The sequence below is a fragment of the Lynx rufus genome, unplaced genomic scaffold (genome assembly GCF_022079265.1).
Source record: "Lynx rufus isolate CCGP_SWC_20201006 ecotype Redwood Valley unplaced genomic scaffold, mLynRuf1.p SCAF_15, whole genome shotgun sequence".
In the NCBI taxonomy this organism is placed as follows: Eukaryota; Metazoa; Chordata; class Mammalia; order Carnivora; family Felidae; genus Lynx; species Lynx rufus.
This window is the reverse complement of record NW_025814829.1, coordinates 37,217,776-37,230,443: the sequence shown is the minus strand read 5'-3', so window position 1 is coordinate 37,230,443 and position 12,668 is coordinate 37,217,776. Positions and strand designations below refer to the sequence as shown.

Here is a 12,668-nt window from a genome sequence, read left to right as displayed (position 1 = left end):
TTCTTCTCTTAAGATGGATGGTTTCCCCACAGAGGAACTCTACTAACCCTTACCATACCAGATTGATCCACTTCTGAGAGTTAAGAGTAGGCAGATGTGGGCTGGAAGCATGACATTCAGTTTGTGGACTTTCATTCCAACATATCAACCCTACCCTCAGAAGCACCTGATGTTACCGTTGCAAATTTTTGATTCAGCCTCTACAGAGATAGTAAGTCTTCTGACTTTGGCTGGGGTGGGGGTTGGACAGGGCAGACACCTGTGAGACTTGTTTGGGGCTAGATATCTAGGGTGTTAGATAGATGGGGATAGAGATCTAGGGTGTTGGATAGATGTCCTCTAAGTGTTCCTTATGAGGACTTTTGACCAATCCTCTTGTTTTTAGTGCCATCCATATTTCATCTCTCAGACATATGTGGTGTCTTGAATTCTGGAGGCTTTCCAGGACTGTGGAAGGTTCGGAAGGAAAATCATTTTGCCTTTTTATTGGCATTCCTCACCAAAGGCAGTTAAACCTCAGCTTTCCCACCACTAGATCAGTTACCATTTACTCTCTGCCTTCAAAAATTTTGTTGACCTCTCTCATCTGTTGTCATTTCCTCTCCCGTTCTGTCACTGTGCCCTTCTTAAATTATTTTTTCCTGTGTTAGTAGAATTACAAGACATGGTGAATTTCATTCAACCTTCTATGTTTAACAGAAGCACCACCTTGTAATTTCCATTTGAAGAACTTATGCTACTCAGAGAAGAAATTAAATTCATTTTTGCTTAGAAAAATGTAAGACCTTCTAAAATCAACCCCTGTTGTAGCTCTATTTTACACTTTACATTTCCCAAATGCTCTAGGTAAATTAGGCTCATTATAATCCTTTCCTATTGCAAGATGAGTCCCATTTCTTCAATTTTTCTTATGGTGTGGTGCTCTCATTCATGGAATGTTCACTCACATATATCCTATTTTATCCTAATACATATTGTGTGTCCCAAGCAAAATCTCAGTCCTTCATGAAGCAATTCCTAATAATCTCAGACTATATAATAGATTTGTTCCTTGCCCCAAATTATCTGTATCTCATATTAGTCAGTAAAAGAACTCCATTCCCTGTCTAAATGTTTGTGCCCTGTCCCCAAAACACAGTTTTATATATATATATATATATATATATATATATATATATATATATAATTTTTTATTATATATATAAAATTTATTGTCAAATTGGTTTCCATACAACACCCAGTGCTCATCCCAACAGGTGCCCTCCTCAATGCCCACACCCACTTTCCCTTCTCCCCCACCCCCCATCAACCCTCAGTTTGTTCTCAGTATTTAAGAGTCTCTTATGGTTTGCCTCCTTCCGTCTCTAACATTTTTGTCCCCTTCCCCTCCCCACTGGTCTTCTGTTAAGTTTCTCAGGATCCACATATGAGTGAAACATATGGTATCTTTCTCTGCCTGACTTATTTCACTTAGCATAACACTCCAGTTCCATCCATGTTAGATAGGAACCATGCCTTAGACTTTATGTGCTCTTTGCTATGCTTACCATGGCTTTAGACACTGAGTACTTGCTGACTGATGTACACTAATCCAAGCTACAAATATGGAATTTGATGTTCAATAAATGATAGAGTAAGAATCTTTGAGGGTAAAACCTCTATCTTATTCAACCTCACATCCCTCCCAACTAGCTTGGTGTTGGACAAAGAAGATCTATGACTGCTGAATGACTGAATGAAAGGATGTATATGAATCAATGAAATCTCACTGGATACTATATTCAACGTTGTACCTGGCTTAAATATTTTTTTAACGCATAAGAAAAATAAAGACGATTAAACAATGTGCACTACTGCATTTCCAGCATCTCGAATAGCACCTCACACAGGGGCTGCCCTAAAGGGAGGTTAAATGAATGAACTGGCCAGTAGTCCAGAGCATTAGTTTACAGTTGGAAAGAAGTTAAGAGGAGAGAGGAACATCTGGCTTACCCGGAAAGCACTCCCAGAACGAGGTTGAGAACAAAGAAGGATCCAATGATGATGAGGGGGATGAAGTACAGCCAATTCCAGGTGGCTCCTAAGGCATCATTGGTCTGAAAGAAAGAATAACGCTTCCTTAATATTTTACCAAAACCATGTGCCAGAAGAAGGCTTCCATTCCTGAAGTTTCACATATAGGGTGATATAACAAGCACAGAGCAATACAGTTAAACACTGCCCGCTTTATTCCCAGTTTGGTGTTATTGTGGGTTAACTCATATTCTCCCATGTACACAGTACAGGACACTGCATTAGCCTCACACAACACCCTGAGTAGGAGCGGTCCAACACCCTTACTTAACAGCTAAGATAACTGAACCCAGAGAGGTCAAGTACTTTTCCAAGATCATACAAACAATTGCTGGTTTTTATAGTGTTTAACGAAGTGGGTTCTAAGCTTTTGCAGTCTAAATTGGGCAAATTCTCAAAAATCAGAGGCAAACTGTGTCCATCTACTCCATGGATGCTGGCAAAAGCCTGGACAGGACTGCTTGGGAGACATTATTGTCATCCACATCCTGCTCAGTCCTTGACCCTGCACTCTTTCTTTCTTCTATCACAGTCCAATAGTACAGAGCTGGCTCAGGCTTGGGCCCAACAAGGCTCTGGACAGAATAAGGAATAAATCTAGATTTAAAGATCAATCCTTTCCTCTCTCTCTAATCCCAACACACAGTGAAGTGAAAAATGCTTGGAAATCCATATTCTGGATTCTTATACTACAAGTGAGATTCATGGCCCCTGAATACTTAGAGGCTGAGGGAGGATTACACCACATGGCTTAGCCAAAAGAAGCAACCCTTGGCAGGATGTCTTATTAGGACCTAGGAACCGTTTGGGAGCATTTTGAAAAGTCTTCTCTAACACTTCAGCCTCTCAACTAAACTTCACCTTGACCCTTCCTCCCCATAATATCAATCCCAAATCTTTCTAAACAGTCTCCTTGAATTGCATTTTATATATGCAGGCTTTTGAAATCCCCCTCCAACCCCACACCAGCTCCTCACATGCAAACTGTAATACCCATTTGAAACAATTAAAAGATATTTTATTCTTAATTCACTGGAGAAACAACGCCATGAAAGTCAAATGCCATGACTAAAATTCACAGGCTAAATTACTAAAATTAAGATCTGAACTCAGAATTTCTATGACAAAATGCTTCTTATCCCTGTGATTTACCTTTTCCTCTTCTCACTGCTAAGCTTTACAAACATATGTTTGATTCATTGCCCTCATGCTTCTGGTGGTCTCTGAGGACATTCTTTCTTTTCTCTCAAATTATCTAATTTTCTTTCTGCCTCCTATTGAAATATGTCAGTCCACAGAATATAGCTTCCCACTGATCATGGAAGCTATCACTGCACAGTAGAATTTTCCATTAAAAATAGCTTTTAAGACAACCTCTTTCACCAAACTTGTATCTTTTGTCTTGCCCCCACACTGTTCAGAGACGGATGATTGCAAATGAAGCAGAATATAAGTTAAAAACAAACACCCTCTGAATTGTATGGGACAAAAGTGGGGATCTGCCAGTTTCAGTCTGTAAGTTCTAACTCTTTGGTTCAAACAGGTCTGATCAGTTAAATGCAAGCAGGGAACATGTGGGCCAGACCTCAAAGAAAACTCCTGATTATCAGAAAGAAGATGCAGAAGAACTAGTTATCAAGGGCCACAAGGGATTTTAAAGAACATAAGAAGCTGTTTTTTTTTTTTTTCCGGGACAGTTGAGACATGGTCCTTCCTGTGAGCTGAAGGATAGGATCACAGGATCCATGTATAAATAGCTCTACCTTTATTCATGATTACAAATGCAACATTTTTGTAAAGACTGGTTAGCTCAGAGGGCTCACCAGTGGTACACCAGAAGTTGGATTGACTATATGGTTTAGCCAGAGTCCCCCCCCCCCCCGCCCCCAGCCCCAGCATTCTTTGGCAACAAGGACTAAGTCTGCTCCCAGCACCCAGATCAGGGCTCAGCTGCCAATAAACATTAGTTGGTACCAGCAATGGAAAGGATGAAATTGTGACTGTTAAGGTGTCTTTGGTCCCAGGAGTGACTGAGCTACTGTTTGAGGATGGCTAGAGCAATTTCAGTTGGGTGATGATTTGCCAGAGACACTGTAGAGTGAATAACATTTCCTAAAAAGCGTTCTCACTGCTAGTGATCTGCAAGATGTTAATGTGTTCTGTGGAAAATGAGCTTCTGTGACCAAAGAGACTTAGGAAACACAACGGATTATACTTTCCCCTTAGCCTGTGGGAAGACTCATGAAAGGCACATTATTAACTTCAATATCATTTCATACACTTCCTTGATTATGAAACCCCTCTTTTTGAAGAAAATCTATTAACACATGATGAAATACAGCCTGTGAAATGCTGTATTCATGAGAAGACTCTTCTCATGAGCCCAAAGTCTAGAACGCACTTCCCAGTTCTCCCAGAAAAAAACAATGACAAGGACAGTGCCTCTTTATCCACGTGTTGTGAGAATGTTTTGGTTTGGGTTTAACCCACCTTAAGGCAAGAATCTTAACTGTCTGGTCATTTCTATACCTGGCACCTAATGAAGTGTTTGGCATATGGAGTGTGTGTGGTTCAACTACTCAATAAACAACCACAATTTGAATAAGAGAATTCTCGTGTTTAAAATGAATAAAAAAAAAAAAAACCCACAAAACTTTCATTCTGATGGTCTCCTTTCAAGCTTTGTCTGAATTGTTTTTTTAAGAAAAACTGTCCTCCACTATGGCATTGGGACCTGTCTGATGAGAAGAAGAGGAGGAAGGGGAAGAGAAAGAGAAAGACTAGGAGGACACCAAGGCCAGGGGCACTATCCCCTGAGGGAATTATTACAGATGACTGACAGCTTAAAAGGTTCTTCTGGAGAAAGCAGCTTGACAGCGCCCTGAGATTATTCACAAACCTTTTAATAGACTTTCCGCACCCTCTCTACACCTTTCTCCTCTCCCTTGGGTTTCCTCCCATTTCTTCCCCTCCCATCTTTCCCCACCAGGAGGCCTCACCCTCATCTCACATGCCCTTCAGTGGATCAATGACAAATCCAGCAGGACAAGGGGACATAGCTCAGCAGGAAGTGGGCAAAGGACTTCCCATTTTCCTCCCCCACAATGACATGGTTCTTTCTGATGCTAATTAGAACTCCAATCTCCTTCTGATTCATTATTAAAACCTTAAAATTATCCAGTGGAGGAGAGACAACTACTAAAGTGTCTTTTGAGATTGAAAAAGAAGAAAGTAATCGACAACTCTCAAGTGAGCAAAAGCCCCGAAACCATGTGAGGCGGGAGTCAGGAACACCAAGGAGAAAGTTGCCAGTGTAATAACCTCAGAGCTATGAGTGTGTTTCCTCTCAGGTGTCCCTGTGCCTGTGTCACAGTAGGAGGGGGAAGAGAGGAAGGCTGCCTAGGTGAGAAGCTCTCTCTCTCTCTCATCCTTTCTCCAAACTCCTCTGCTTCTGACTCTGACAAGCTGCTTGCATGCAGGATCATCACACTCTACTTACCCTGGTGACTCTTCCTTCAGGAACAGAGGACGAGGCCATGCTAAATGTTCTGAGCAAGATGCTGGGGAAGGAGACCCACAGCCTTCTGAACATGTTCCACTAGATTCTGGCCCAAGAGTCTCACAGTAGAACCTTTCCTGCCCAGACCGCTGCTGTGGAGCAGCTAAGTAAGTATAAACCAGGCTCCTCCCTGCAAAGAAGGCTGCACAAGGAGTGCCAGCCTCTTCATTCCCCACCATTCATGGAACACCTACTCTTTGTCAGCCATTACAGAACAGTGTTTTTCTTTGGGGCAATGTCCTCTTACTTAAGGCACTGATTCTCCTCCCACCCAACCCAGCCAAGCCCCTAGACTGGCAGGCTGACTGCTGTCTTTCTCACCTGCTGATTCCCCAAGTGACACACACATGTACACGTGCGCATGATGGGGGTAATGACAGACAGAGAAAGCAGTCGGGGGTGGCAGCCCGCCTGCACAGGGTGTGCTCAGCGGGTACCAGTCCTGACACCGTGAAATGTGTTCCTTTGGGAACCTGCCTGATTGGGGGTGGTGAGTGCACCCACTCCCTGTGTAAACAGGCACACATGGCAATTATCACATTAATCTCTGGAGGACTGGGGGAAATGGTAGAAGGTGGGGTGGGAGGAGCAGGATTGAGGAGAAAGAGGAGGATGAAGACAGCAAGATGAAGGGAGGAGGTCCAATGGTTCTCCCAGGCTGAAGCTGTATATGCAGAGCCGAGCCCCCACTCTTGAACTCAGGTCTCTATCAGGGTTCCACAGGGCTCTGGAGAATATACTGTTTTCCTTCTATGTACATGCCTTTCATAGAGGAGGGCCTCTTCTATGTACATGCCTCTCATAGAGCAAGTCTTACCAAGAGACTGAGTGAGCTGGGACTGGGGAAATGGGGGATATGGATTCCAGGGTCATTTCAGGAAAAGAGAGGGTCTCGGGGACACACTGGCTTCCTAGGCTGGAGACAGCATCTGTTGGCGAGCCTGGGCTGGCCTACAGAAGGGTTTCTCAGCCAGGGCATTGTTGGCATTTTGGACTGGATAATTCTTTGTTGGAGGGTAATTCTGGTTAATTCTGTCCCATGTGGTGCATTTGCAGGATCCCTGGCTTCTGCCCACTAGATGCCAGTAGCACTCCCCCACCTGTGACAACCAAAGGTGTTTCTGGAATTGCCAAATGTCTTGAGGAATAAAAACAGTTTCCAGTGGAGAATGACAGGCTGAGAGGCTTTGTCCCAAGGAGAGATCTGTGGAATCACCAACCAATCTCAGGTCAAGACATGGTCGGAATGGCCACTGTAGGCTTCCAAAAAGGCCAGCCCATCCATCTCAGCAAAAGCATCTGTCCAAGGCCTCTGCTGACACCCCAGGGAGAGAAAGTTCAGGAAAGGCAAGCGTGGGACTGAAAGGGACAGAAGCCAAAGGCTGGCTCCACTAAGTACCACCTTCCTCGAAGGGCAGCATACCGGGAATCCCCCAGTGGATGGCCTTCCCTGGCCTCTGCTTAATTCCAGCACCAAGTGTGACAGCTCCTTTTCCACCCTCAAGGGACCTGGGGTTCATGTTTTGGAGCCAGAATGCCATATTTTGTTCAACAAATTTGTGGACCATGTACTTTGTGACAGATAGTCTCCTAGGTGTTGGGGATAAATGATGAGCAAAACAACATCAGGTGCTGGCTGTTGTGAAACACAGCACAACAAGGGACCTGCATTAAACAGATGAGGAACACATATACACATACGACCTTCAGCTGTTTGCTATAAAGGGGCCACACTGGGCAGGGATGCAAAGGGGCATTTGATCTGGTCTAGGTGGTCAGGCAAGGATTCCCTGGAACTTTCAATGAAGCTTTGAGAGAAAAGAATCACATGATAGTCTAACACACAACCCCTGGCTGAGACAGCAGAGGTCAGAAAGGCAGATAAAGGGTTTATTATGGAAGGGAAACAAAGAGGAGAAAAAGGTGATTAAGAAGTGCCAAGAAGGAGGGGGCACATAAGAGAAAAAGGAGGATAGGGATGCCCTCTCAGAATGAACTCCTACCACCCTGTAACAGCAGCCTCCGTGCTCCTTTATGGATGTTATACTGAAACATCTATGCACCGTAAGGGCACCCCCTTGATGGATTTTTTCAAAGTGTACGTAATTGTCTGACCAGCATCCAGATAAGGCCAGTGCTTCCCTCATGCCCCATCCTAGACACCATCTCCCTTTCCTCAAATATAACATTAGCCTGACTTCTATTATCATCAGTTATATCAGTCTAATTGGAAAGCCATATCTAAGCACTTTCCCGCATATGCTGAGCCATCCATTGAGCCATCTTTGCTTAGGACTTTAGCTTGCTCAGGAATTTACATTCAGAATAGCCCTCTCCTACCCTGCCTCCTACCCTGATCCCTGCCTGGCTCTCACCAACCTGGATGCCATAAGTTCTGTGCTGCTCCCATTAGGTACCCTTCACCTGCAGGTGCACCCATCCTCCAGCAGCCATATGTGTTGGCTCACACCTGGACCCTTCTCAGAAGTTTGGCCTTGGATGACAAAACTGCCTCACCTGGGAGTCTGTACCTGCCCTTGGAGTGGGGGGACCTATATCCAATGACTAACTGACATAAGGGTATCAATGGCACAGCCCCTCTTCCTCTGGGTGGGACCAACTCTGGGTTGCAATTCACACTCCTGACCTGCCTGTGGGATATGGCTGAGGTTAAAACTTCTGAAATCACGTCTGTGTAATATTTTCGCCTGACCTATCCTGGTTCCCTCATATCTTTACTGCTTTCTCTGGAAAGCAGTCACTCAAGAAATCATTGCCCCAGGAATCTGTCCCAGTACCTGTTTACAGGGAATCTGACTTAATACATTATACCCTTTCTCATCAGGTTGTTGTTGTTGTTGTTGTTGTTGTAACATTTATTCATTTTTGAAAAGACAGGGCAGGAGTGAGGAGGGGCAGAGAGAAGGAGACACAGGATCTGAAGCAGGCTCCAGGCTCTGAGCTGTCCGCACAGAGCCCAACACAGGCTCGAACCCACGGACTGCAAGATCATGACCTGAGCCAAAGTCAGATGCTTAACCAACAGTGCCACCCAGGCGCCTCTCTCATCAGGGTTTTGACCAACTTTACAAAGAGGCAACACCCCACCCCTGAGTCAAGAGTTGGATGGTGTTTCTAAGGGAAGAGCCATTTATACTCCTCTGACTACACTCACATTCCAGGAAAAGGACACAAAATGCTGACTCTACAACCACTGGGCAATTAAAGGCATATGGATTATCCAACCTGGTTCCCTGCATACCAAGAATTCCAGCAATGGTCTTGGAAGATTATGAGAACATGCTATCCAACCCATCATTTGGTGGAAGAGGAAACTGAGGCCCAAACGAGCAAAGTGACCTGGAGTCACAATGTAGAACCACAGTTGGTCAACTGCTTTAGAACTCTTCACTCTCCATATCTCATGTAGTCCCAGGTCTCTCTTTTTAAATTTTTTTTAACAATGTTTATTTATTTTTGAGACAGAGGGAGACAGAGTACCAGTGGGGGAGGGGCAGAGAGAGAGGGAGACACAGAATCTGAAGCAGGCTCCAGGCTCTGAGCTGTCAGCACAGAGCCCAACGCGGGGCTCGAACCCATGAACTGTGAGATCATGACCTGAGCTGAAGTCAGACGCTTAACCGACTGAGCCACCCAGGCGCCCCTAGTCCCAGGTCTCTTAAATGCAATCCTAGCCATACTGTTACCACTTTTTGGGGGAGAACAAAAATAAATAGGAAAGCCAAAAACTAGGATCTGGCAGCCAGAAAGTAAGAGCTGTCTTCCCAGTCCTCAGGCAAGAAATAAGGGTAGAGGAGCAGGTGGAAAGAGTGAGGACAGAGAGCTCCAAGTAAAACACAACCACCTGCTGCTACCCGGCAAGGAGGCTGAACCTGTCAGTCCTGAAGGCAAAGCATTTTATTATGTCTCAGATTCCTGAGCATATTTAATCAACACTGTAAGCTTCCCCATACAAACAAGCTCCAAAGGCAGCATCTGGCTTAGCTAGGAGCCGGTTACAAGTAATCAAGACTCAGCACACATTCTGGTTGTTCCAGGTCCCTGAACTTGATGGCCAGGAGCCACTTTCTCTTGCTTGCCTGGATTGTCAGTGACTGTCACCAAGGATGCAGCAGTGCCTTACTCCAATGCAAAAGCACCTCAAGGAGTAACTTCCTATTGGATATTTCACCACGTATTCCTCTCCTACTCTTGCCAGTGGGAAAACAGCAGAACCAGTTTGGCAACAAAAGCCAGGAAAAATAACAGCACTCCCACCCTCATCCACAGGCATCAGTATGATGTGAATGAGACCAGGGTCAGGAGCTGCATACCAGGGAGCTCTGCTCAGCATCACGGGCAAGCAGTGCCCCATCCTGGGCATGGGTGGTGATCACCATTGGCACTGGGGAGACAAGCATTGATGCGTCAGTGAAAACCCATCCATACAGCTGGGAAGAGGACTCAAATAATTGCCATCAAACTTAGAGAGTGTAAGTGGGGCCACAACAGACCAGGAAGGCAGCCATGACTGTGTGTGTCCATATAAGCAAGGGCCTTAAAAACCCACATGGCCCAGGGCCCTGAAATCCTTAAAATCTCTTTGGATAAATCCTAATAATTCCAATATCATGGTTATGTGATGTTTATCCTGTCATCTCCCTTTTTGAGCTCTAGGCCAGAAGCCCAACACGGAGGAAGATCTTCTTGTATCTATGAGACTGGGCTTGGGTTACAGGGGGGGCTCAATATTTTCTTCTCTCTAGCTTTGTGTATGTTTGCAAATTTCTATAATAAAATGTTTTCAATTTTTCCAAAATTAAATTGAACAATTTACCTAAGTAGTTCAGGGTCATGTACAAATTTTAACAGTAAGTTCTGTTTTAGTCAAAATAGTGAAAAATGTTAACAGTGATGGTAACGGGGGTGGGAGTAGAAACGAGCGATTGAAATAAAAGTTTTTATACCTTTCTATACTTTGAAACTTACCTGCAGTAACTTTTTTTTAATAATGAAAGAAAACAAAGACTGTTGGGGGAAAAAAGAGGGAGGGCGGGAGAGAGAGAGTGTGAGGAAAGGAGGGGGTGGGGTGAGAAAGAGAGAGCTGGGGGGAGAGGTCCTCCCTGGAACTGCAGCCCCAGATACTAGGCAGGCAGGCAGGCATTTTTGGAGTCACTGGAAACCAGGCCAGGGACAGTTGATCCTATGCGAAGCCATCCAGACTGGGATGCTGCTTTGCTCTGGGAAAAGGTGAGTGTGTTGTTCTGAAAGCACCATATGCTGCCTGGCCAAAGTACGTGACTGAAAGAGGAAATTAAAGAGGATGCATCCTATGATGATTAGCTAAAACACATCACCCTTTGACCTGTTCTACAGGGCTTGCTGATGAGAGACTTGATGTACTGTTTCCAGAAAGTTGGGAAGCAAAAAGTGCTCAGAGATTGAAGGAAGAGTCTCAGAAGACTATTCCTTTGAGGCTCAGGGACAAAGGGTACATGAGGCTTGATCGAATCTGTACACTGGCAGAGCTTTGTGGAGGGTCCTTTGTATTCCAGAAAACTGTGCTGATGACACCAGGGCAACAGGTCTTTCACCAGTTCCTAGCTGGTTCTCTTCTCTATCTTATGGTCCTCAGGGATCAATCCTTCTAATCATAACCATTTGTTGCATTTCCATTGGTCCCCTGTCCCCTCCAGCTAACTAATGACTGCTTTCCATTCAGTATAAGGACTCAAATCTTTATCATCTTGCAGATTACAGAGATAGCACACACCCCTCATTTCACAGGTGAAGAACTGAGGATCGAAAGCTGAGTGAATGCTGAAAGATACTCCACTACTTGGCTATAGAAGAACTGGGCGGGGCGGGGGGGGGGCGGTGGTTCAGTCAGTTAAGGATCCAACTCTGGATTTTGACTCAGGTCATGATCTCATGGTTTTGTGAAATCGAGCCCTTAGGATTCTCTCTCCTCCATCAGCCACTCCCCCATTCATGTTCTCTCTCTCTCTCTCCCTCTCTTTCAAAACAAATACACTTAAAAAAAAAAGTATAACTGAGATGCAGGACTTCTGTCCTGCAGCCCACTCTGCACAGCACTTCTATGCCACTTAGTTCAGTACTCAAACTATGTATCCATGGCGCCATTCCCTCTGGCTATTTTTTATGTAATTAACCTAGCCTCATGATCTCATTTGGAAGCTACACCAAGACATTTGAAGACAAATGTTGAAGACATTTGATGCTGTCTCCCACTTTTTCTGAACATTAAGAACACAGAGCTCAGACCTGTGAATACTCTCATCTGATTTAATGAAGAAAGGAGTGAGAGCAAAAGTGTCATGGAAGGCTTCCTGGGGCTGTACCTGGACTCAAAGCAGGAGGAGGATTTAGATTGGTCAATCAATGGAAGAACAAAATCTAAGGAGAAAGAAAGGGGTGGGAATAATAAGACCACAAATAGTTGCTGTTGGCAGTAGTTAGGACAGCAAGACAAGAAGCAGCAGGTCATGGACGACCCTGAATGGTGGCCTAAGTGTTTATTTAGATCTGCTCACTCCCTATCCCCTCCCTCTGCCAAACCATGAGCTTTCTCATACTGGAAAACACTGCTTGGCCTTTTTAAGGCTTGCCTTAAGCACAACACTCTACTTCACTCTGGAATTGCCCCAGCACTTAGGCACGCCCCACATAGCATATACATTTAACACTTTTGAGTGTGTACTCTGCACAAGAGGAATAAGAATGTAAAACAGTCCTCAGGGGCCTTGGTATCTGCAGGAAGGCTAGGCTAAGTCATGAGTAGAAACACCTACAATAGAAAAGAGAACATTAAGTGCTGCACTTGAGTTTTTTATGTGTGCTTATTTACAGACCATCTTTATCTATCTATCTATCTATCTATCTAGATAGATAGATAAAGATATATATACGTAAAGATATATATATTCTGTCTCTTTCACATATTGGTCCTACGTTCCCATTAGGGTTAAATGTTTCTCAAGAACAGAACTGCAACTTTTATTTCTCTGTTCACTCT

At 44.4% G+C, this 12,668-nt stretch overlaps 1 protein-coding gene across 3 annotated transcripts in view; it reads right to left on the bottom strand.

Moving 5' to 3' along the window:
* Positions 1-12,668, bottom strand: part of CACNA1E (calcium voltage-gated channel subunit alpha1 E) — a 310,524-nt gene that overhangs the window by 146,050 nt on the left and 151,806 nt on the right. For all 3 annotated transcript variants that reach the window (XM_047077294.1, XM_047077295.1, XM_047077296.1), the window contains exon 7: positions 1,993-2,096. In XM_047077294.1, the coding sequence (XP_046933250.1) occupies positions 1,993-2,096 (104 nt within the window). The remainder of the gene's footprint in view (positions 1-1,992; positions 2,097-12,668) is intronic.